General features: G+C 45.7%; 1 protein-coding gene across 1 annotated transcript in view; it reads left to right on the forward strand.

Annotated features, from left to right (window-relative positions):
- The window catches only part of IQSEC1 (IQ motif and Sec7 domain ArfGEF 1), a 379,541-nt gene that overhangs the window by 150,127 nt on the left and 203,704 nt on the right, over window positions 1–25,710 (forward strand). Inside the window, exon 3 of the mRNA XM_064156311.1 lies at window positions 15,948–16,034. Coding sequence (XP_064012381.1) covers window positions 15,948–16,034 — 87 coding nt within the window. The remainder of the gene's footprint in view (window positions 1–15,947; window positions 16,035–25,710) is intronic.

A 25,710-nucleotide genomic window follows, 5' to 3' on the forward strand; every position in this document is an offset into this window, starting at 1 on the left:
TCAATTTGCCTAGCAGAAAAATGATGTTTTGAATAGGAATCATAGAATCCTAGAATGGTCTGGGTTGGAAGGGACTTTAAAGGTCCAGTTCTGGAGCCACTGCATCCAGTTCTGGAGCCCCTATTATAAGAAGGATGTGGAGATGCTGGAATGTGTCCAGAGAAGGGCCACAAGGATGCTCAGAGGGCTGGAGCAGCTCTCCCATGAGGACAGACTGAGAGAGTTGGGACTGTTCAGTCAGCAGAAGAGGAGGCTCCCAGGTGACCTTGTGGTGGCCTTCCAGCAGCTGAAGGGGCCCTACAAAACAGCTGGGGAGGGACTTTTTAGGCTATCAGGTAGTGACAGGACTAGGGGGGATGGAGAAAAGCTGGAGGTGGGGAGATTCAGACTGGAGGCGAGGAGGAAGTTGTTGAGCATGAGTGGTGAGAGCCTGGACTGGGTTTCCCAGGGAGGTGGTTGAGACCCCATGGCTGGAGGTGTTTAAGGCCAGGGTGGATGAGGCTGTGGGCAGCCTGCTCTAGGGTAGAATGCCCCTGCCCATGGCAGGGGGGTTGGAACTAGATGGTGCTTGTGGTCCCTTCCAGCCCTGACTGATTCTGTGATTCTATGGTCTAGTTCCAGCCCTGTGCCAAGGGCAGGGACACCTCCCACTAGCTCAGCTTGCTCAAGGCTTCATCCAGCCCGGCCTCGAACACCTCCAGAGTGGGAGCATCTACAACCTCCCTGGGGGAAAGAATTTCTTCCTCATCTCCACTCTTCCAGCTCAAAGCCATTGCCCCTCGTCCTATCAGTACAAGCCCTTGCCAAAAAGTCCCTCCCCAGCTTTCCTGTGGCCCCATTCAGGTACTGGCAGGCTGCTCTAATGTCTCCCTGGAGCCTTCTCTTCTCCATTTAATATCCATGTGCAGACAGGAAAAAAACTTATTGTGAGTGATAATAAACACATTTTTGCACAGCTCTGTTCTGCTGCCAGTAACAGTTAATACTTGCAGTTCTTTTGTGATGAGAGCCAGTACATTAATTCAGCAGCTACTGAGCTCATGTTTAGCTGAGCCTTCATTTGGATAAAGAATGAGGACTTTCCATAAAAGCTGATGACAGAGGAGAACCTGTTGGGATTTAGTGAGCATTGTTTTGAGAGAGAAGGGAGTTGGGGTAATAGGGAGGAGTTTCAGTGCGATGAGAGAAGAGACTTTCATTTCTGTAGGCAATGGGCAAGCTTGGAGAAATTAATTACCTGAGTTCTTGGGACCACTGTGGTGGTGTTAGAGACACACAGCAGCGTGGAGGGCAAGAGGGAGCAGCTTGGGCTGGCTTTTTGTGTGGAAGTAATTTTCATAAAGTCATTCAATGCTGTAGGTGGGAAGGGACCTTTAAAGCTCATCCAGTCCTAACCCTACCCTGCAGCCAGCAGGGACACCTGCAGCCACAACATGTTGTTCGGAGCCACAGACAACCTGACCTGGAGTGGTTCCAGGGATAGGGCATCTCTCACCTGTCTAGGCAGCCTGGGCCAGCCTCTCACCACCCTTAGGTGAAAAGGTCACCCTCTCTAGTCTAAATCTCCCTGTCTTAGTTCAGACCATCACCCCCTGTCCTCTCATATCAGACCTTGCTCAAAATCTGTCCCCAGCTTTGTGATTGTCCTCCTGGAGCACTGAAAGGCCACCAGAAGGTCTCCCTGGAGTCTCTTCTTCTTCAGGCCAAACAACTCCAACTCTCTCAGCCTGGCCTCACAGCAGAGGGCTTCCAGCCCTCCCAGCATTGCTGTGGTCTCCTCTGGCCCTGCTCCAACAGGTCATTGTCTGTGCTGAGGACTCCAGAGCTGGCCCCAGCACTGCAAGGTGGGTCTCAGCAGAGCAAAGCAGAGAGGAGAATCTCCTCTCTCAAGCTGCTGGCCAGGATATGGTCCTTCTGTGCAGGACTGCTCTCAGTCACATCATTCCCCAGCAGGACAAGAGGGAATGGACACAAACTCGAACATAACAAGTTCCATCTAAACATGAGGAGGAACCTCTCTAAGGCTGCTGAAGCCTTGGAGCAGGCTGCCCAGAGCGGTGGTGGAGTCTCCATCTCTGGAGACTTTCAAGGCCTGCCTGGACATGTTCCTTCATTAGATGAACCTGCCTAAGTGGGGTGGTTGTAGTAAATGATCTCTGGGGGGGGGAGGGGGGGGAGTGTCTTTCCAACCCCTGGCATTCTGTGACTCTGAAGCAGAGTGGCAAAAACTAGCAGGAGAAAGTATGAGATGAAGTAACTACTTCTGACTGTGTTCAGGGTAGACAGACAGTGTGCAAGATAAAATAGATACAGACACCAGCACAGAGAGCTTGGAACACAGAGAGATAAAATTAGTATTGCAGAGGGGTTTCAGCACAAGTGAGTGTCTATCAGTAACAACCCAGATGAAAATGAGAAGCAGCTTGCTGGGAAAGCTCTGGGGCATCGTACCAAAATAAACAGTAGGAAAAAACCAATTTGGAGGCTTCAAAATGGAGCTGCATCCATTCATCAACAGTATCACAGTGTCACCAAGGTTGGAAGAGACCTCATAGATCATCAAGTCCAACCCTTTACCACAGAGCTCAAGGCTAGACCATGGCACCAAGTGCCACGTCCCATCCTGCCTTGAACAGCTCCAGGGACGGTGACTCCACCACCTCCCCAGGCAGCCCATTCCAGTGGCCAATGACTCTCTCAGTGAAGAATTTTCTCCTCACCTCCAGCCTAAATTTCCCCTGGCGTAGCTTGAGGCTGTGTCCTCTCGTTCTGGTGCTGGCCACCTGAGAGAAGAGAGCAACCTCCTCCCCAGCCTCTTGGCCTCCACCTGTTAGCTGTTGCTGAGCATTGATCAGATCCCCTCTCAGGCTGCTCTTCTCCAGGCTCCACAGCCCCAGGGATTTCAGCCTTTTTATCTCACAGAGATGCTTCAGGCCCCTCAGTATCTTTGTAGCCTCCGCTGGACTCTCTCCAGTAGTTCCCTGTCTCTCTTTTACTGGGGAGCCCAGAACAGGACCCAGTCCTCATTAGAGTAGAGCAGAAGGGCAGAAGCACATCCCTCAACCTGCTGGCCACACTCTTCTGGATGCACCCCAGGATCCCATTTGCCTTCTTGGCCACCTTGTTGTCTGCTGGTGAACTTTTAAATTAATAGCTCTAGAAGTTATTCTTACTTCTGTTTTGCTCTTCAGTCTTCACACCACCAGTGCCTGGCAGTGCCAGGCAGCTGCAGGACCTGGAGTTAGGCACAGAAGGATCAGAGCAAGCTGCCAAAGTTGTTTGTGTTTTCTTTTTGTCGTGCAGCAGCGCTGATGGAGGTGCTTGACTTCACAATAGGTTGGAAAGCTGTTTTATGGGACTCTTCCTGTAATGGTTTGGTTTTATTAGCAGGTATTTATCGGTGTGATGTATTTATGGCTTTTAAAAAGGCTTGGCTGTGATGTGCAATTTCACCACCCGCAAGCAGCTATCAAATTGCACTGTATCAGGGCTCTGTGTTTGGGATATGCAGGAAATGAGGCAGAATTTGAATCATTAGAAAGCTCTTCTGCAGCAAGATACCTTTAGGCTGTCTTCAGTGTGGCAGCAAAACCACTTCTCTTGAATCTCTATTGCTCTGAATTAGCTTAACTTGTGGCAAAGATGTTTCACTTCCAAAGGTAGCAGAAACCAGGTAATCACCTTAATGTCTGCCAGTGGTGAGAGACACGTGTGGGGATGCTTCAAATCAGGCCTTGGTGGTGGCATGGGGACGTTGTGCTAAGGTGTCTGCTCTGTGCCATGCACACACAGGATCACAGGTTATTAGGTGTTGGAAGGGACACAAGGAGATCATCGAGTCCAACCCCCCTGCCAGAGCAGGACCACACAATCTAGCACAGATCACAGAGAAACACATCCAGACAGGCCGTGAAAGTCTCCAGAGAAGGAGACTCCACAACCTCTGTGGGGAGCCTGTTCCAGTGCTCTGTGACCCTTTCAGTGAAGAAGTTCCCTCTTGTGTTGAGGTGGAACCTCCTGTGCTGCAACTTACACCCATTGCTCCTTGTCCTGTCCCAGGGAGCAAGTGAGCAGAGCCTGTCCCCCTGCTCATCAGCTGAAGTTATAGCATCACAGCATCATAGAATACCATGTTGGAAGGGACCTCAAGGATCATCTAGTCCAGCCCTTCTTGACAGAAGTGTGTTCTAGACATGATGGTCCAGCACCGTGCCCAGCTATATCCTAAAAGCATCCAGGGGTGGAGAGAATCCTGAGCTAGCACTGCTCTCACCAAAGGCAAGCACAGAGTCACAGCCTGGTTTGGGTTGAAAGGGACCTTTAAAGCTCATGTAATCCAACCCCCCTGCAGTTGGCAGGGACATCTGCAACCAAATGGGGCTCAGAAACCCATCCAGCCTGACCAGGGATGGGGCATCTACCTTCTCTCTGGGCAACCCGGGCCAGGGTTTCACCACCCTGTTTAGCTTCAGGCAGATGGTTGACCAAAAGGGAGCACTTCAGGACATTTTGACACTAAAGATAGTCATTTGCAAATCAGTTTGGACCATCAGAATATGGAATCATGGATGCATTTTGGTTGGAAAAATCCAACTAGTCAGCCTAAGATGACATTAGACATTCAACCATGTCCCAGAGTGCTATGGCCACACGTTTCTTGAAACACCTCCAGGGATGGGAACTCCACCACCTGCCTGGGCACCCTGTTCCAATGTATGACCACACTTGCAGGGAAGAAATGTTCCCTAATATCCAAATATTAGGGCAATTATTTTTGCAAAGTTCTAATATTTAGCAGCATCTTTGGCACTTCATGTACCTCTTTAGCCTGAGGAACTTCACAGGTAATGCTGTGATGAGGAGCATTTGGCTGACCACCTGCTCTCTCTTCTTCTGGAAATGTTACAACTGGCTGTGAAACAGCTCTGAACTGATCACTTGACCATGGCAAATGAGCTGCCCTCATCAGTGTGTTCTGGTATATATTTAACTTAATAATATCAGCAGATGGTCACAGTGTTGATTCATGAAGCAAGGGAGGAAACTTGGCTGTCTTGATAACATAAGGCCTGGGTGCTGAGCATTGGAATGGGGCAAGAAACAGGGAACAGGAGGGGGGAAAAGGATTTTTTGTGGAGTTGTTTGGGGGTTTTGTTGTTGGGTTTGGGGTTTTTTGGTGGTTTGTTTGGTTTTGGATTTTTTCTGAAGGAGCTCTGTGGAATAAAAGAAAAGCAAGTTTAGGTGACTGATGAAGCCTGCACATGTGATCATTTCCCTGGAGACAGAGACTTAATGCACAGGCATGATGCTGCTGAAAAGCACCCCTGATGGTGCTGCAAAGAGGGGAGAGGGGAGGCCAGTAGTTTGTAGAGCTGTGAAACCTCAGAGAGGTTGTGAAGTCTCCTTTTCTGGAGTGATACCAAACCCAGCTGGACATTGTGATACTGGGCAAGCTGCTGTGGCTGTCTCTGCTTTAGCAGAGGGTTGGACTGGATGATCCCTAGAGGTTCCAAACCCCGTTATGTTGGGATTGTGTGAAACTTCCCACTCAGCTGTTCTCATTAATAACAAAACTGTTGGAGGGGGATAAATATTTAAGTAATAGTCCTTCAAGTATTTTTTTTTCCCAAAGAACACCTTTAATTGGCCTCCCATTAGAGCGTAGCAAGAGATTTAACCAAGAAGCTAATTCCATAAAATATTCAGGAAGTATCCTTGTTAGCTAAACCAGGAAGCTTACAAATTCCCAGGCTGGACCAGCTCAAAGGAGCAGCTGGATTTGGTTCCTGGTGTGGTAATTTCCACCCGAGCCGCACTGTTTACAGGAGCACATTCTCCTGAGCAGGAGCTTAATCTCCTACTTTGGTTCCTGTTTCTCCTGGCTGCTGATTAGCTTTGCTGTCTTATCAGTGTGTGTCATAGTATGTGACTATAAATTGACTGTGCAGTGAGGAGGGAATAGGGCTCGCCTTCACAGATGCTGCTGTTGCCATGGAGATGAAAGGACCAATGGCCTTTTCTTGGTTTGGACTGTACTACAGCGCTCAGACGGAGATGGTGCAGTCGGAACCGCAACATTTGGTGCTTCTCTGTTTCAGTCTAAATAGCAAATGAGAGAGCATATTGTTTTTTTCTTGGGGATGAAGTTTGATAATAAATACAGCTTTGGGACTTTTTGTGGCAGCAGAGAGCAAGCCCACCCGGGATGTGAGAAGAGTGTGGCTGCTCTACGCCTCCTGAACCTCCTCTCCGGGAAAAACCTTTTGGCTTCGCAACACATAACCCTGTAGAGCCTTTGGGTTTATCTGATGCGGTGTTTGATGCTGGTTACATCACCAGCTTACTTCTCTGTGGTGTTCCACCGTGGCTGATCTTGAATGAGCATGCAAAAGCTGTGCATGTGATCTTTATTTTTGCTCATTGTTTTTTTTGGTTGTCGTTTGAATGAATTAATTTATTTCCTTAAGAAAGAGCTTTTCTACCTCAGGTTGCGTGAAAGACAATATAAATACCCAATCCAGCTGACAGTCAAGGATGGCTTGCAGAAGGTGTTATTTGTGAGTACTTTTTCCTTCTTCATCTGTCATCATGTCTCTGGTATGGCTGTTGAGGGCCCCAGAAGTGGGAGCAGCGATCAGTTTATTGTTTGGTGGCTTTCTTCCCACGAACCATTTTTAGGGTGTTACCTTTGTTGGGGGGCAGCTGGATGCTCCATGTCTTAGAAATGCGTAGATGGTGCTTGTGTTTCTGCTTAGGGCTATTCAATGGAGAACAGAATACAGTGAAGGAGCCTATGTTTAGCAGTGGAAATAGATAACAACCCCCCATTTTGCATACAAGAAGCCACACAGGGTGCTAGGACTTCTGTCTGTGACGAGTCAAGGATCTCTCTTCCATTTTGTTTGAATGCTTTGTCATATTAGAACCTCATCATCTGTCTTTAAATGCACTGCTATGGAATGCAGCCTTCAGCAGAATAGTATCAACAGGCAGCAGATTGTGGTGGTGTTGTGGTTGCATGCATGCCTGATCAAAATCTAAGGATGCATTAGTTGCTCACTATTTAATTCTGCAGCTTCTGAAAGGTTGTAGTTAGCCGAGCCAGGAGTTAATTTTTCATCCCTTCAGTGCAGTGCACCACTGAGTTGTCACGTTTGTTAAAGTGCTTCTCCACTTGTAGCCAGAGAAGGATGGTGCTGAAGTTTGCATCTGCTTGCGGTGGCAGCAGCAGGGTAGAGATGAAAACCACACTGGGTGGTTTGATTTGGTTCTAGTGGTTCCACATAACCCTTTCTCTGAGCTTTCCCCTAACCCATGCTGTCGTTCCACCTCAGGGTAAAAGCAGACCTGGACAGACAGCAGTGTTTGGCTAAGCTGTCCTCTGTCAGCCACCCTCATTCCCACCAGCACGCCGCTTCTAACCCAGTGCTCTGAAATGGCTGTGCCTGATGCTTGTATTCCTGAACTCTGCTTAAGGGTCCTCCCCCTTTAGGGTTAAATTTAGGTTTGCCAGAGGATTGTACATTAAGTAACTGCAATTGGCATCTGCAACCTTTTTAGTTATTTGAGTAGTGCCTGTGAGGTTCTTAATTTGAGTAAATCTGCTTCTCCTTCAGTGGCACTGTCCAGACAGTGGAACTGTTCAAGAACAAACTACTCAAAATGAATGCTGAAAGAGTGTTGAAGTCTGTTCCTAAGTTTTCCTCAGCCTTTACGTGTATGGTGGTGGCATGAATGGTCAAGCTGAAATGGTTTAAAATCAAAACAAACTTGGAACTGTGGGCAGGAAGAAATGAACTTGGGAAACAGGTTGTAGCCATCCAGGTGTAGATGGATCAGCTTTAAATAGAGCACCGTGTGTTTACACCAGGGAGAAGCAATAATGTTTGTGTTGGACTCCATTTTAATGTGAGTTCTGGGGGTTAGGGATATTGTAACTCAGCAGGGGACAGAATTTGGTGTAGCACTTCAGGACATGCTTTAATGGCCACAGTGGTCTTAGGCTGAAGGCTGAACTCAATGATCTAAAAGGCCTCTTCCAATGAAAACAGTTCAGTGCTTATCATGTGGTGTGAAAAAATCTTTACTCTTCTTAAGCTGCTTTCTTTAGCTGCAATATTGCAGGCTTATTTATAGAAGCAACTTGGCCAGCATTTTCCTCTATTACTGCCAACACATCTGATATCTTTTACCTACTTCATCACATTGCTGTAGAAAACAAGATCTGAACTGTGGCTTCTCCTATAATTCCGTATTTTAACTGCCATTTAGGCAAGCTGGTGCTGATAGTTGCAAAGAAAGAAAATGCAAGCCTGAGGGCATTTGTAGAACCAACTCTCTAGGACATAGGTACTTAAAAATCTTCGTGTTCTTTAAAACTAATCCATTCTGAATGCTGAAAATGTGTTAAACAGTGAAATACAGCAGGTCTTTCATGGATGGGTTAGTTGTGAGATGAAAAATACTCTTAAGTCTGTCAGTATTCTAGTAATAAGGATATTAAGGACTTTAGCCTTAGGGAAAAAACCCATACAAATAATTGAAATAAAATATAGATGGTTGGGTAGTTGCTGTTCTAAAAACAGCTAAACAACCATGTCAGCCTACTAGGATTAGAAAGAGCTTTTTCTCTCTTTTTCCAGCTGCTGCACTGAATCAAGCAGATGCCAGCTTGCCATTGTTTTAAGTGATAGGATTTGCCTTGCTGTAAATATCTTATGCTGGATCTGTGTAATTTCCTTCTCCGCACATTAATGTTTTCCCTCTTTCACAAGCTTCAAATCCAATATGTGTAGATGTCGCTGTTTGGATTTGCTTTTCCCCTGATTATTGCCTCTGTGAGATGAGAAATGAGGCTGTCTTTGGCAATGTCACTTGGAGTTTCCTGAGAAATCTGGGCACCTAGCTTAATGATTTGGGAAATGCAAAAATGATGTGGTGAATCCATGGGTTTTCTGATTTTCCTCCTTCTACCATGCACAGTTTGATGGCTCTTGGCTCATTGTTGCTGGTGTTGTGTGTGGTGTGAGGCTTTCACTATGGCTTTGGAGAGTGACTCATAAGCCCAAGTGGCACAAGTGGGCTTTATACACATTGGAAATGCTCGTACATCACCCTTCAGAAGAGATGGGTTTGCAGTAAGACTTAATGAAAAGGGAACTGAAAGTTCCTAAGTATCTACATATTAATAAGCTTAATTAAATTCACCCTGGTTACAGCTAACCTGGTACTGGAGGCCTCCTACAGCCCGTGTGTGGCTGGGATGCAAAAGCATCACCTCCTGCCTCTTTCTAGTTCTGTGCTTCGTTTTCATGAAAGCACAAAAAGGTGCTAAGCCTTTAAAAAACAATTATGCACGAGGTTAATTAAGCACTGTGCTCCAGGATGGGACAGAAATAACTGCTGCTCTTTGTTTGCTGTGCCCAGACGGCACTGGGGTTGTTCTCTAAGAGATGATCAGCATGCAAAGGCCCTTTTGATGGAGGAGAGGTCAGTGAAAGCCTTCTCTTGACAAACCCAGCTGTGGGCACTTGAGGAGGAAGCACTTAAAGGGCAGTAACATTCAAAACAAGGACCTAGCAGTCTGCTTGATACTGCAACATGCACGGATGCTGGCTTTTAATCACTTTGATGGCAAACAAGTCTTAGGAACTGAGCCAAACGCAGTGGTCTGCACATTAGGCTACCTGTGCCGATCTCTTAGAGCTGCAAATGTTGTTGAGCATCCTTGATACCTACAGAAGCGCTCTCTGTGTTTCTGCTAACAAATACCCTAGACAATAATACTTATAACTAGGTTTTAGGACTGCTGTGTGGGAGGGGGGCAGAGATGGGAGGAGGGAGATGCCAACATAGCAGGTTATGCTGCTTCCTGATAGCTGGATGGCTTTCTTGACTCTCAGACAAGGTAGCTATAGTGATGTTCTCTTGCCATCAGTTGTCTTGCTACCTTCCTGTGATTTGGTGCCTAAGAAGCTGTGTGCAGGGACTCATCTTGTTGAAAGGAGGAATTTGGAATAAAGGGATTTGTTGTAGTCTTGTGTGGTGATCTCTGCCAAGGACATAGGGACTGTAAGAGGTTTACATATTATTTTTTTATATCTGCCAATCAAAAATGGTCTGTAGGGATGAAAATGGAATTAATAAGAACACTGTGGGGAAAAAAAAATCAGTATTTGCCCTATGCCACCACAGCCTCCCCTTGACATACTTGGCTGCAGGCTGTTGGACATAGAGTGAGATGAACTGAATGAAAATAAAAGGCCAAGATTCTTCTGTGCTACTTTAAAAGCTAAATTCATACTGTCCTGTGTATTCTGGATGAAAGTCTGCACAGTGAAAGGAATATCTCTGATGTCAGAGCAGCAGGAATTTGTCCTTGCAAATGTGGATGGATCACCTGCTAGAGCATCTCTTGGTGGACATGTTCGCAGCAGCTACAGTCAAGGCTGGGCTGTGAGTGGGTTATATGTGCTGCCGTGTATCTGCTGTTTCCTCTGCCAGGGTGAAGTTCCAAAAGGCAAGTTGTCTTGTCAGCTTACTTGGTGTGTTTTGTTCTGAAAGCCTTTCCAGAAGGTTCATAAATGTGTTAACAAGCAGACTTTGATCTTGAGTCACCAAGAGTCTGTATTGCTAAGACTTCTATTGTTCATCACCTGTTTGGAGATCAGGCTGATTATATTCCAACTTCTGTTTTTTTTACTACAGAAACAGAGTTACTGAGCAAGAACAGGACAGACTACTAGTTTTCAACTACAGCCTTTTCTGATTTCAGCTGTAGCCATAGCTATGGATTGAAGAGAGAAAAAATAACATGGAAAACAATAATTCTTCATGGGGATAAAGCACTGAGAGATGGAAGTGATTGTTTTAGTAGCTTGTAAGCGTGAATACAACCTGACAAATCATTCTGGGCTACCTTAGGTGGCATTGAACTGAATGGGCTTGTGCAGGGGATGAACTTGTCTACCACTTGTGCTCTTTACCAGGTAACTTTAAAAAGGATGAGTGGTAACCAGCACAGAGTTAACTACAGAGTGGTTGCAGTGGGATGGGAGCCTGTGCTGGTATCAATCTTTCCTACAGCTTGCACATACTCGTTGAAGGACGGCATGGGCAAATGTAGCAGAGGAAAAGGAGGAACACTGGCAGATGGAGGGGAGCAGATTGTTATTTCATAAAAATAGAGGGATAGTGGATGAAGTAATAGGACTGAGGGAAAACCCAGCAGTTTTGGTCTTGGCAGTGTTGAGTTAACAGTTGGATCTGATGATCTTAAAGGTCTTTTCCTACCAAAATGATCCTGTGACGCTACAGACAAGTGTACCTGGTAGACCCTGTGATCAGCCACACCATTGACTCGATAGAGAGACAAGATTTCTTCCTGCTGTGGTCCTGTACCAATATGCTTTTACTAAGCCTCTGAGAGACAACAGTCTCTCGGTCTTTTCTGCTGGGAAGCTGAGAATCTCGTTAGGAAGAAGGTCTGAGATAGTGATGGTTTAATAATGATGTCATCCTACTAACAGCTTTACACATCCTTACAATTACACAGTAGCAAACTGCTTTAAAGGGTTGGCAGTGATATCCTATAGCAAACACTGTGTGTTGCTATGAGTTAGTAGGACAGGCTTTCTCCAGGTGATGGATGGAATGTGCTCCAGCTGGTAGCCCAGCAGCACTGTCCTGCTACTGGAGAAGGAAGGTGGATACCAACCCACTAAGAGAGTGTTTTGAGAACAGGAAGAGGATCATCTGTTAAAGGAAGAGTTAACTCCATCTCAGTAGGCTGGTATTCTGTTCTGCCAGGCTGTTCTAAAGCCAATACTAAGGAAAGTGTCTGCTGAGCTTGGGATGCTTTCTGGTGATTGTAAAAGAAAATGGAAAAAAACCCAAAACAACCTCAAGCAAACAGTTGTAGCTTTCTGTGGTGATCTGGAATCTGTTTATCTTTTTATTTATACATCTGAGCCAGGCTCTAGCACTGAAAGAGTGAAGTGCATGGTCATTCTGCTCTCTGATAGACATCAAAATGGTAAATGTGTGGTTTCTGATGGCAAACATGATGAAATTCATACAGAAGTGAGAGGAACAGTTAAGCCTCCTTTGGGGCTTGTACCCAATTCACAGCTGGATTTTTCTCATTACATTGGTATCCTGGGGGAGGTGTGATTTCAAGATGTTGGGTTAGATCTGGTTCTGTTTTTACTGTTTGACTAGTCTGCTCTCCAGAGAGCTTCCTTTGGCAAGTAGCTGCCTGCCTGTGAGTACGTGGGGAGAGTGAGAAGAACCTTGGCCTGGAAGTGGGAAATTGCCAAGCTTCCTTGTCACCAGGATGCTGTGGTGATGGTTCATGTGCTTAGATCACCTAAGAAGAGTTCATCAATGTAGTCATTTGTCCTATGTTATTGCTGAAGTAGCCGTGCTCAATTTATTACCTTCAATCATATTTTGATGGCCACAGATTAGAGAGGTAGAAGCTGAACTTAACAGGGCCAAGTATCTACGGTACCGTGACCAGAAGAGATTGCTTCTCCTCCAAATTATTGAAATGCATTTCTTCTGTTGCCTTCAGGTGGTTAGCAAATCAGTTCTGTTTTGAATGCAGACTTGTGTTGAAGGCTGACTGAAAACTCTAGATATACAGTTCAAAGAGAACACACAAAAAAGGCATTTGAACTTTTTCTGATACATTCCAGAGGAGTAAATGGATGGAATTACCACTTTAGCAGGTGACTGAAGGCACAGAATGCCACGTATGGATCTTAAATTGTGCCAGCAGAAGGTGGATTTGCTTTGAGTGAAATTAGTATGCTATGGCAGAGCTGTAAAGGCTGAGCCTCATCATTTATCAGGCTGATTGGCCATCAGCCAGTGGGCTCTAGAGGAACCAAAACTGAGTCAAGATGTCTTTGAGTTTTAAAATTCAGAGCAGAGTCCAACCCTCGTAGTTTGCTTTGTAGCTAGTTGGGCAAAGAGCCTATCTTTGAACACCCTGAGGAATGGCTGAAGTCTTACCTTCTGTGTTGTAAAGTTAGAAGATGGTTGGGCTTGATCTTAAAGGTCTTTTCCAACCAAAATGATTCTGTCAGTCTCTGAATGTATGCTTTTGCCATTTGCACTGCCCTTCTGGAGTGCAGCAATGAGACAGGGGAATTTACTTACAAGCCTGCAGTTTGAATGTTGTCATGTTTTATCTACTCCATACCTGCTCCTATGACATGGAGAGTGCCTGTGCACTTACTGCTTGATAAACCTCTGGCACTTCTTATTTGCTGTCAAGGTGACTGGACTCTTGCATTTCTACTGCACCTTGGAAATGAAACTCAAAGCTCTTGACCTCCTTAACCGGTCTTGTGCGATAGGTGAGTATTAACTTTGACCACAGATGAGCACCTCAGATCATAGGGAGAACTTTCTTCTTTCTTGTTTAGGTCTCATGGAACCTAGGAAAGTCAGAATAGGATGGATTTGTGGAGCCTGGAGAAGCTGTATGAATTCTTGTGGCTTCAGAATTATGGAGCTTCATGGATGCTTTTTGGAATGGCAGGGAGTAAGCTCTGTTCAAAATGCATTGTTGAGCAAAACTGAGGCCAGATAGACTCATTCATAGGTTTGCTGGTTTAGTCTCTGAAGCATGAAGTACTGTTGATGAGAATTGAGATTTGTATGGATAAAAAATATTGAGAGAGGAAGCTGGGATACTCTCATACTGATTTGCTCCTTCTGCTTCTACTGAAAGAACTCAGGTGTTCACAAAGCAGGAAGGAGCAAGCTTGTCCTCCACCTGATGTCAGGCTTCAGTGCGATGCCCAGTACAAGTTTCTGCCCTGCTACTGTGAACTGTCTGGAGCAACAAGTGGGAGTGTAGTGTGCTTCTCTTGTCAGGTGATGCAGCTTGTGCCTGTCCTGACTGCTTTTAGCATGGTCCCTCAGTGTCTGCAGCAGCATTGTCTGTCTCTCTATGCGGCTTGAAGGTGCCACCAGTTACTAATCGCACGCTACGAGGCGTTAGCAGGGTATGTCCCAGAGTGGCAGTCTGCCTCCTGACTGTCTTGCACTCTATTTCCAACAGCTCAAGTCCCTTACAGGAGTTACCATCAGTTGCTATCTTTAACCAGGAAATCCAGCTCATCTTGGCAGTGCAGTTGCTGACACACTGTTGGCAGCAGGAGTCGGAACAGGCTGACCTTGTTGGGATTTCTTTCTCCAAAGGATTAGTAACTGACTCCTTTCTGAGCAAAGCCTGGCTTTATTTTTGCTTAACCACTCTGTTTAATCTTATAAGAAAGTGACCTCACAGGATTTGCTTTAAGCCTCAGGGATGCAGAAGAATTCAAATCAATCTCCTGAAGCTTTTGTCAACATGCTGAGCATAAGATGAGGTGGGGAGAAAGGGTGCATGTGGCTACGTGGAGGCATTCTCTCTTAATGCTCAGTTTGGATGCTGCTCCATGGGGATTTTCATTTGAGTGTCTGTTTCTTCCCTGTGTCCATCCTCTAAGAGCTGGGTTCTACAGTTGGATAGTTCTGGTGTCCCCAACACAAGAACAACATCACACTGTGGGAGCAGGTCCAGAGGAGGCCACAAAGATGATCAGAGGGCTGGAGAACCTCCTATGTGGGGACAGGCAAAGAGAGTATGAGCCTGGAGAAGAAGAGGCACTGGGGAGACCTTAGAGCAGTACCTGAGGGGACTACAGGAGAGCTGGAGGGGGACTTTTGACAAGAATTTCTAGTAACAGGACAAGGGACTAAGGGTTTGAGCTGGAAGAGAGGAGATTTAGACTGGACATTAGAAGAAATTCTTTCCAGTGAGGGTGGTGAGACATTGGAACAGGTTGCCCAGAAATGTTATGGATGCCTCCTCGCCTGGAGGTCAGGTTGGATGGGGCCTTCAGCAGCCTGGTCTAGTGGAAGGTGTCTCTGCTCGCAGCAGGGGATTGGAACTTGATGCTGTTTAAAGTGCCTTCCAACCCAAACCATTCTACCAGTCTATGAAACGTCCACTAATTCTTGTATGACTTTCTGGAAGAGTGCAGTGTCTGCACAAATGTGACTAGGTGCTTGTGTCGTGGAGGACCTCCTGTGCTACACCTTGTTTGGTGTTTCCAGGCCCACACCCTCCAAATGCTGACGAGTGCCCTGCGTGTGGCTTGCAGGTTTCCTAAGCTTCCCTTTGGCTGTGGTACTTTGTCTCGCTTGCCAACTTTTCTCTGCCTTTTTGGTGGACCAGTCTGAACGTAACGATCTGGGGTGCAGAGCAGCTTTGTGCATTGTAAAGCTGCTTTGGTTCTTCCCTGCTTCCAACAAATGGCAGCAATTACCTTGGTGGTGCACGCTTCAGGATGTCATTGAAAACTTGGGTGAATCTTGGGTTCCTTCCAGTTTCTAAGTGGCACATTGCAGTATGTTTATAATTGCTGGGCTTGAAGGAAGCTGATGTCCATGTTCATCACATTATTCCTCCTCATGTCCAAGCTCTGTGTTTGCAATTCCATTAGCAACCCAACAGCTTGACTGGTGCAGAGTAACATGCAAGTCTGAAGCTTCATTTCTATAGCGACTTCAACCCTCAGTGTTGGGCTTTTGCCTCTGGTCCTCATGGCAAGGCAAACCCAAAGTCTTAAATTGGCATTTTGACTTAATCCAGCGATGAAACTCTGATCCTTCATTCACAGTATCAACAAGGTTGGAAGAGACCTCATAGATCATCAAGTCCAACCCTTTACCACAACACTGTCATTCTTGATGTGCATATTTCAACCATGGGATGATTTCCCTTGTTATTTCCTGGGATCCTGAACTGACAGCTGTATGGCAAATGTCCTTCCAAGTTCTGAGTTTCAGCTATACCTACCAGCACCTGCTTTTTTATTTCCCCCCCCCCTAAAACGCCCCTTTCTAAACACTTGGTGTTTGACTTTGTGTTTTTCCTTGTGTCGTAGGTCTTTAAATACTCTGCACCAGTTTTGCTGTCCAGCTCCATTGTACCATACCCAGCTAGCTGTCCCTGCCACACACTCAGAGTACAGGTAAGAGTAGAGATGGTCCACCCACGTTTTACCTTTCAAGAGAGATCTAATGGTACGATTCGATACAGGAGAAGGAGCAGCAGCTTAAGGCTGAAAAGAAGAAAACCACAGCAAACAGATTTAGCATCTCAGAATAGTTTTAACCTCTTAGGCACCCTTAGATTATAACTTCCTGTGCTTTAAGAGCCTCAGACTCTTGCAAAGGTGGGAGGAAGCTAGCTGTAGGTTTAGTTCTCACTCGACAAACGTATGGAAATGTTGGTGTAGTTTACATAAGATATTGGTGGTGCTCTGAGCATCTCTTTGTTAACCCCCAGATATTCCATGTGAGACAAGCCATCTGTTGTGGCACTGTGAGGGTTGAAGGCATGGCCCTGCAAAAGGCTCATCCCTGCCTTTGGGTTCAGATGGAAGTAAGGGATGCAGACCCTTGTTGTCAAGCTGAGTCTGCCCTGAATAGACCCCAAATGCCCATTTCCAGCCAGCAGTGCTGTATTTACCATAGATGGCTTTACTCTGTGTTTCCCACGTTCCCTTAGATCAAGAAGAGCAGTGATTACACATCTTAGTACCATTCACTGCCAGTGCCAGCAGTCCTCTCACAGAAGCATCAAAGGCCAACTAATCTCAGTAATTAGAAATGGGAAAAGTGTTCAGGAACTGTGCATGCCATGAACAAAATTGTCTTTAGTTTTTGCTTTTCCTATTAGTGATGAAAGTAGTGATAATTGCCAGCTCATGAATAATACTAAGATTGAAATATTGGAAGTCTGGTGCTGAAAAATCCAATCACTTTGCACTGGTCATAAGGAAAGACAAAACCAAACCATGAATCCTAAATCTGTAAATGCATAAACATGTTCCTGATTTGAACTGTTCACCTCTCAGTTATCTCTAACCGTGCATGTTCTGAGCCATCCTGTTGTTTTGTGTTGCAGCATCCATTTGTGTGTTTGCTTTTTCCCTCTCATCTGAGCTCTTTGTTTTATTTGGTAGTAGTAAATCCATAATTGAGCTGTAAGACAACCTGGTATTCCTTCAGCGAGGAGCAAGGCTTGAACACTGTTAGGTTCCCTGCTTGCTTTTAAATGAAGCTTTTGTTTTCCCTTTGTCCTTAGTTTGTAGTGGTTGAGTTTAAAGGACCTGTTAAGAGATCTTCTTATAGAAATGTCCATGGGAAGACCATATCTTTCTTGACTGCTTCAATATCTTGCTCCACATAGGTGGGGAGAGAGAGGAGTTTCACCATAAACATGGTTAGACACTGGAGCAGACACTGTGAGAGGAGATGGCCTGAGATGGTATCTCTGTCTTCAGCAATACTGCTTCAACTGAATGTAGCCCTGAGCAACTTGATGTCAGCCATGCTCCAAGCAGGGAATTGGACTATGGATACCTCCAGAAGTCCCTTCTGACACACAGGATCCTGTGATCCTGAAGCACTCTGATTTTGGGAAGGAGAAAAGAGATGCAAGTTAGTGCTGTAGAACAGTCTTAAACACTGCCGTGATGTCAGTGCTGTCCCAGGTAGTGACACACACAAATTCCTCATGTCAGGAATGGATTTGGTTTGCTCATGAGTTGAATCTGTGAAGCTGTTTTGTGTCCAGGCTGTTGCAATTTGACATCACTGCAATATCCTGCTTAAGTTGAGATGATGCTCCTGATTGTGTGTCTGACCTGGCTATGGGAATCCTCTTGCTGATTAGTAAGGAAGTGATGGTGCCCCTGGGCTCAGCCTTGGGGAGGCCACACCTTGAGTACTGGGCTCAATTTTGGGCACCTCACTACAAGAAGGATATTGAGGGAGTGCAGAGGGTTCAGAGGACAACAAAGCTGGTGAAGAGTCTAGAGAACAAGTCTGGTAAGGAGCAGCTGAGGGAACTGGAGTTGTTTAGTCTGGAGAAAAGGGGGCCGGGGGGAGACCTCCTTGCTATCTACAGCTCCCTGAAAGGAGGTTGAAGTAAGGTGGGAATTGCTGTCTTCTCCCAAGTAACAATAGGACAAGAGGAAATGGCCTGAAATTATACCAGGGATGTTTAGGTTGGAGATTAGGAAAAATGTCTTTGCTGCAAGAGTGGCCAGGAATTAGAACAGGCTGCCCAGGCAGGTGGTGGAGTCACCACCTCTGGAGGTGCTGATGAAACATATGAACATGGCACCTGGGGCCATGGTCTAGTGGTCATGGAGATGTTGGGTAGGAGCTTAGACTTGATCTCAGAGGGCTTTTCCAACCTTGATGATTCTATGTGAATGAAAATCAACTGCCAGAACACTAACAAATTGGGCTTTAAATTTCCAGATACATTAATAATATTAAATTTAGCTTTTAGTCATCCCATTTATTGATTTATAAATAGGAATCATTAGACACCAAGCTACTCAGAATGGATGCTCCAGCCTGACTTCAGTTTGGAGGCTCTATTTAGAAGACTCACAGAGGGATTAATTTTGCAGCCTGGAATTAAAAATTAAATTTGCTCTGAAAGAAGCAATTAATGGATGCACTACAGTGAAATCTGGAGCATCTCTGATTTGCTGGCTGCTTTATTCACTCCAGCAGTTTTATTTCTAGTGGAGACAATCTTTGGCATCTGTTTTGAATTGTTAATAGGGGAATAATGCATTTTTAATAACTGCTGCTATTGCAGTAATCCCTTACTTGCTCGTTTTACAGTGTTCAAAACAGAGAGGCATAAAACACATTGGCTTGCATTCTCCTGTTGTGAGAAAAGTCTTGGGAATCCTAAGGATGCAACATACCTCCAGTGAGCTGTTGTCACTGTTCCAGTTAGCCCAGATGCCTCCTGTGTTTGTTCTTTCTGGTTTATTTTGGTTTGGAAATTAAAAACAAACAAGGAAAAAGAAATGTAACAACCAAACAAACTAATAATACTAAAGAGAGCAGCAATGGCTGCAGCTTGGCTTCTTCTGAACATGAGGAGAACCTTCTCTCCTGTGACGATGCCGGAGCTCTGGATCAGGCTGTCCAGAGAGGTGCTGAAATCTTCCTCTCTAGAGAGTCCAAACCCAGGTGGCCATTGTGATCCTGAGCAAGCTGCTGTGGGTGCCACTGCTTTGGCAAGGGATTTAGACTGGGTGATCTCCAGCAGGCTCTTCCAACCCTACCAGTCTGTGATTCTTTGACTCTCTTTCCCTCCCTGCCTCCCAAAGCAGAGCCTTCAAAACCAGCATAGTCTAGTAGGAAGCACCGTGAGATGCTCTGCATTTGTTGATCCCTTGAATACAGATTTAATCTCTGCTGTGAAGGAGATGGTGGGTTTGGAGAGGCTTCAAAAAGAGCCTGGCTCCATGTAACTTTTACTTGAATTGCTGAGCCTCATTCTTGCTGTGGCCTGCATTATTTCAGTGGCTTCGCATAGGGGCAGAGCCAAGCCTGGAAATGGGCATTCAGAGGAAGCAGATGAATCATCTGTTTCTTCTTTGAAGAACAGCCTTTTCCCAACATCTTCTGAGCACATCATCTAAACAAGCCTCAAGTCAGTACCTCAGCCTCTCCATTCAATGCTAGACACCTTACAGTGACAACATTCACTCACTTTTGTGCACCTGACAGCTGTCCACACCTTCATGTGTGAACTTTAAGTGGAGCTGTCACTTCAACCTTCAAGTTGCACCACTGTCTACACCACAGCTGAACATGCAGGTTCCATTTGCACCAGGCCACCTTTGGAGAGGGCTTCCTGCTCAGCTGAAATTAGAGAGTTTGATTGGTTGGTTTGGGTTGTTTTTTTTCTGATCCCCTGTAGCCCCAATGCTGCTGTACCTGTCAGTGCTTCAGGCTTTGGTACTAGGAGTGCTAGAGGAGAAATGGATCCATCAGGAAGATTCACTGTGCCCTTGCTTGGGAATACAAAGCCTCATTCCTATCTGTGTTGTGGTATGGATATGGAATAGGCTGCAACTGTGGGCAGGTTTGCTCAGCACTAATAACTAAGCATCTTTTCATCTGCTGTGTTTATTCCTTACTGTGGTTTCCTTGTTCTGATTTGCATGGAGTGTTGGCTGTCACCCATTCCTTTCTCCATCCACTTCACCTTCCATCCTTCTGATATTAAATTAGATGCCCTGATCATGTCCAAAAGACCATTTTCAGAGCTGTGAAGCTAGAGATTTTTCTTTTCTTTTTTTTTTCTTTCCCCCAGTGATACCTGTGAAAACAAAATGCTAATGCAAAGGATGTTATAGTACCAAAGAAATCCCACCATTTTCTTGCAGTCTCTACCTGCTTAATCTTTAATCAGCACCTCTGGGAGGTAAAAACATTATTCTGAAAATACTGTACTTCTGTGAAATCTTAATGTGGAATCTTTGGTTCACCAGGTAATGTTGGCTTCCATGCAACAAACCACTGTGTGGCAGGTGATAGAAGGGTTGATTGTGCTAACTCTTTTTGTCTGAGGCAATGTAGCTATTTTGTGACCATGACTGGTTAACACAGAAGCTTAACATGCCCTGATATCTAGCTGACAGATGCTTCAATATTGTATCTTAGAGTGGTTTGGTTTCTCAGAACTTTTCTCCCAAGAGCACATTCTTGCATGCTAGGCACAGTCAGGGGAAACTGGGAGCTTTTTGCTTACGGTCCTGAAAGCCAAGCCCACCAATTCAGAGATCAATATGATTCTTTGCAACTCTGTTTGTTTTTTTTTCTCACTGATGAGTTCTATCTTACGTCCCAGAGAGCACATTTCACATGTCCTTCGTACAAACCTCTATAAGGACATCCCCCAGCAGCAAACTCCTCGCTCCTCTCAGTGATTAGGCACAGTGAAGCTGTGCTGCAGAATCCTTTGTGCTTTTGATGCAACTATTCAGCAACGTTTCCTATCAAAAGATGTTTTAAAAGTATTATTTCTAACTGAGTAACAATTGCCTGGCTGTATAACTTAGCACAACTAAGCATTCTCACCTCTCTTATCACATTGAGAGATTTAAAAGCAAAGGAGTGAAAGCAACCTAGCTCTGACCATCCAGATGCAATGTGCAGATGAACAGAGCAAACCCAGTCCAGACTCTGACCAGATCATGTCCTCTGTGCCAAGCCAGTGTGAGGTTCAGATGGTTACATAAGGCATCTGTGTTCAGACCCTATGGCAAAGGAAAGCTGGCATAATTATAGTAAGACTTGTAATTTTCCACTTGGTGCCTACGTGATCCAGCCATGCAAAACTGGGGAGTTGTGTTCCTGCACTGCAAGCTGTTTGAAAACAAGCAGGAGTTGGCAGAGTATCGTGGAATTTACTATTTGTTTGGGGATTTTCTTGGGTTTTTCTTCCTTCATTGTGTTCCTTTCCATCCTCCTCCTCTAGCTTCTTTCTTAGTTTAAAGGAAATGCCCACTCGTGGTTGTGTTGCTGGTAAAGAAGTGACCTCGTGCAAGCTTCCTGCCAAGCCAGCACCCCTTCCTCCACCTGCCATAAAGCACATTCTAGCATTACAGATGTAGGTATTCGAACTGCTGCTTTCTGCCTTCTGGTTTGTAGCACCATTCATGATGCTGGCAACTCTGCATGGAAACGGTTCTCTCTTCTGCTTTAAAAGGAGGTGGGAGGGGGAGGAGTAAAGATGCAAATCTGCTGATCATTAGTGCTTCTGTATGTAAATCACCAGCAGAAGGGGAATGCATCTCTTCTGTCTCCTCGGTGGAATACGGGCAGTGACAATACCTGGGGGTGTTTCTTTTAAGCATGTTAAAAGTAAAGGAGCCACAGTAGGCTTTGTGTGTATGTGGCAGCTTAATGCCTTTGTTTTTTGTGGGGAAAGCAGAAATTGCCCTTTGGAAAGGGCTCTTGCCTTGGAGCTTAACTCTAAGTGTTGGCCTGGGCTCATTTGGTTGCTCTGTGTTGTGCTGAAAGTCCTGTCTCAGAGACTGAGCGGGTTAAGCGGATGGTACCTACAAACAAGTTGCTCTATTTGTGGGTTTAAAAACAAAACCAAAAATACATAAATCTCAAGCTTAATTTTCCTAATGCTCTTCCCTATGATTCTGTTCCTTCTGTCTCTCTTCTTTCTTGCCCCTCCTCTTCCTCAGCAGGGAAGATAATGTTCTGCACCAGTTCTGCTGTCCACCTTCGGGGTCTAGTAGTCCATCCTCAAGATAACAGCGGAGCTCGGGGTCGCTAAGTGTGCAGTCAGTGCCACATCTGTATAGTCCATCTCTCCTCTCCTCTTACTGGTGTGTATGGGACTGACACTTGCATGGATGCCGTAGGATTCTGGTGCGGGTCGAGTCTGAGTTACTCAGAATGGCACAGCGATGCTTGGTCATCTCTCCTTGCTTTTCTACAGCTCTCTTCCTCGTGTCTGGTGTTGAAAACACAACCAAAGTGTAACCAAACACATCAAGTGCACAGTTTATTCTGAACTGAAATAAACAGTACCATAAGTCTCTGAGTGTGCTGTCGCTTTTGTCACTGTGTGGCTGTGTGCTGTGAATGGTACAAACTGATGGGTGTCTTCTCTCCTGCACATCAAGGGTGTCAGGTGGAAAGGGAGCTCACTCTTAGGACCTCTATGCAGCTGGGTTTACTGCTTAGAGTGCTGGAAGTTTGTTCTGAGGTTGGGCAAACACCAACACAAAAAGCAGTGAACATCACTATGTAGAGATGAAGCATTCTTTCGTTGCTGTTTGATTCTCCTGAGGAAGCAGCAGGTTTCTGTTGTCACAGAGCTGGGAGCGATTGCGTCACCAGTTTGACCTCTGTCTTCTCCTTTTGCTTGCCTGTGTTTGTGAAAGTCTTGTATTAAGCATTAGCCAAAGTATGAGAGCATTACAGATCTACATTTGTTACCTAACTGAAGAAAATGTTTCTCTCTAAGCTGTGCCAAAGATGTGCCAAGGATCAGAGGGGTAACAGCCTGGCCCTGTCATGCAACCAGATGAACATGATTGTGTCCATGAGTGGCTAAGGATACTCCAAGATATCATTGTCCAAAAGGCACTTTGTTGATTCCCCTTTCCAAACACTTCTTGTGGCTCTAAAATAATGGGACTTTCTACAGGTTGGATCTTCCAGACTTAAACATCCCAAGTAGATCTATCAGGAGACAGAATTTCTGTGAGGTGGCCATTTACTAACCTGAAGCCAGCAAGGAAGGAAAACTCAGTGTGGGAGAAAAACACAGACTCCCAAGTCTGTTGTTGCTGCCACAATTTCAGATATTACTCCCAACTGTCTGGAGCTCACATAAAGGCAGAGGTGATTTGGTGTGGGGTGAAAAGCTGAGAGTTGTTTTTAGTCATATGTGGCTTTCAGGATGGGATAAAAGTTCAAGGCCACTAACATGCTGTGGGGACTTGAACATCTTTCATCTGAGGAAAGGCTGAGAGTTGGAGTTGGTTAGCCTGGAGAAGGGGAGGCTGAGGAGGGATATTATTAATGCTAACAAACATCCAAGGGGTGGGTGTCAGGAAGGTGGGGCCAGACTCTTCTCAGTGGTCCCCAGTGATAGAACAAGAGGTAATGGGTGTAGACTTGAACATAGGAAATTCCATCTAAAGATGAAGATGAACTTCTTTCCTGTGAGGGTGGCAGAGCCCTGGGGCAGGCTGCCCAGAGAGGTGGTAGACCCTTTCAAGGCCCATCTGGATGTGCTCCTGTGTGACCTGCCCTAGGTGATCCTGCCCTTGCAGGGAGATTGGTCTCAGTGATCTCCCAAGGTCCTTTCCAACCCCTGACATTCTCTAACTGTGACAATCATCAGAATCGAGAAGGGACTACTGTGAAGGTAGGATGAGACTCAACCTCATCCTGTATGTTGTGGTTTCTTGCAGCCCTGAATGAATTCATATGAAAACCAGAATGCAGCTTATTTGCCTTTCAGTTAGATTTGATCTACTGTTTCTGCCTTTCCTGTTAAAAGTTTTCTTGTGCTTGCCTTAGGTGTGATTGTGAAGTGCCCAAGGCCAAAGGAAGAGTCTGTCTACATCCCTTGTTCTGGAAGCAGACTGGAAACACTATGTGGCTGCTGTTTGGTATTGAATGTTCCTTAGCCTCATGTTTCTCAGTTTCTGGGCATTACTTTTATTCCTGTTGTAAAATTTGAAGAAATTTGCATTTATTATAAACTATGTATGAGGAAAAATGGTGCAGTACATTTCTGTAGTGCCTGAGATCCCTGGAAGTGCTCTGATGTAAGCTAGGCAGGGTAAAACATGGAAATAACCTCGTGAAGTTGAATAAGGACAAGTGCAAGGTCCTGCATCTGGGGAGGAATAACACTAGGCACCAGTACAGGTTGGGGGTTGCCCTGCTGGAGAGCAGCTCTGTGGATAAAGACCTTGGAGTGCTGATGGACAGCAAGTTCTGCATGGGCCAGCAATGTGCCCTTGTGGCCAAGAGAGCCAATGGCATCCTGGGGTGCAGCAAGAAAAGTGTGGCCAGCAGGGCTAGGGAGGTTCTGCTCCCCCTCTACTCTGCCCTGCTGAGACCACATCTGGAATATTGCATCCAGTTTTAGGCTCCCCAGTTCAAGAGAGACTGGGACCTGCTGGAGAGAGTCCAGCAGAGAGCCACAAGGATGACAGGGGGACTTGAGCATCTCCCCTGTGGAGAGAGACTGAGAGCCCTGGGGGTGTTTAGTCTGGAGAAGAGAAGGCTGAGAGGGATCTGATCAATGTCTATAAATATCTGAGGGGTGGGTGTCAAGTGGAGGGAGCCAATCTCTTTTCAGTGTTGTGTAGCCATAAGACAAGGAGCAATGGATACAAACTGGAACACAGAAAGTTTCACCTCAACATGAGGAGTGAGGGTGAGGAGCCCTGGAAGAGACTGCCCAGAGAGGTTTTGGAGTCTCCTTCTCTGGAGACTTTCAAAGCCCACCTGGGTGCATTTCTGTGAGGACTACCCTGGATGATCCTGCCTGGGCAGGGCTGGTGGACTCAGTGATCTCTGGAGGTCCCTTCCAGCCTCTAATGTTCTGTGATTCTGTGCAATGTTTGAGGTGCTGCTCACAGTTTTGGCCTTTCACTGCCATAATGAAGAGTTTCTCAGAGTTGCTTCCCAAAGATAGAACCAGTAGGAATTTCTGATATTTTGACTTGCTTATCTCCCTCCCAAACATAAACAGTAATTAACTCTCTCTACTCAGTGTGCTGAACTGAAGCACTGTAATTATTCTCTTCCACAGGGTAGGGTTTGTCCAATCTTTCAATAAGTATCTTTTCTATGCTTCTGTAGAGGAAAACAAAGACAGCCAACTGTTTACACATGAAAATGAGACTCACCAGCTCTAGATGCCAGCCCTCTTGCCTTGGAGAGACAGCAGTTGATTCTCCTGGGTGCTGATTGTTAATGACGTGTCTCAGGAGAAGATGATGTCAAGGACTGATCAGTGTTCTTAGCACTAACAGGACACTATCACGGGTTGTTCTCTATCCAGTGCTTTTCCAGTTAAAGGAAAACAATGTCACTGTAAGTTGCTGGCATCTGAAAGAATTGGAGTTGTAATCATCCTATCAGCAAAGCCTGGCATTGACTCTTTGTGGAGCAAATCACAGAATTGGCAGGGTTGGAAGGGACCTCAAGAATCATCCAGTTCCAACTCCTCTGCCATCTGCAGGGACATTTTCCAGCAGAACATGTTGCCCAGATCCAGCCTGGCCTTAAGAATATCTGGGGATGAGGCTTCCACCACCTCCCTGGGCAACCAGT

This window comes from Pogoniulus pusillus, chromosome 16, assembly GCF_015220805.1.
Source record: "Pogoniulus pusillus isolate bPogPus1 chromosome 16, bPogPus1.pri, whole genome shotgun sequence".
Taxonomy (NCBI): domain Eukaryota; kingdom Metazoa; phylum Chordata; class Aves; order Piciformes; family Lybiidae; genus Pogoniulus; species Pogoniulus pusillus.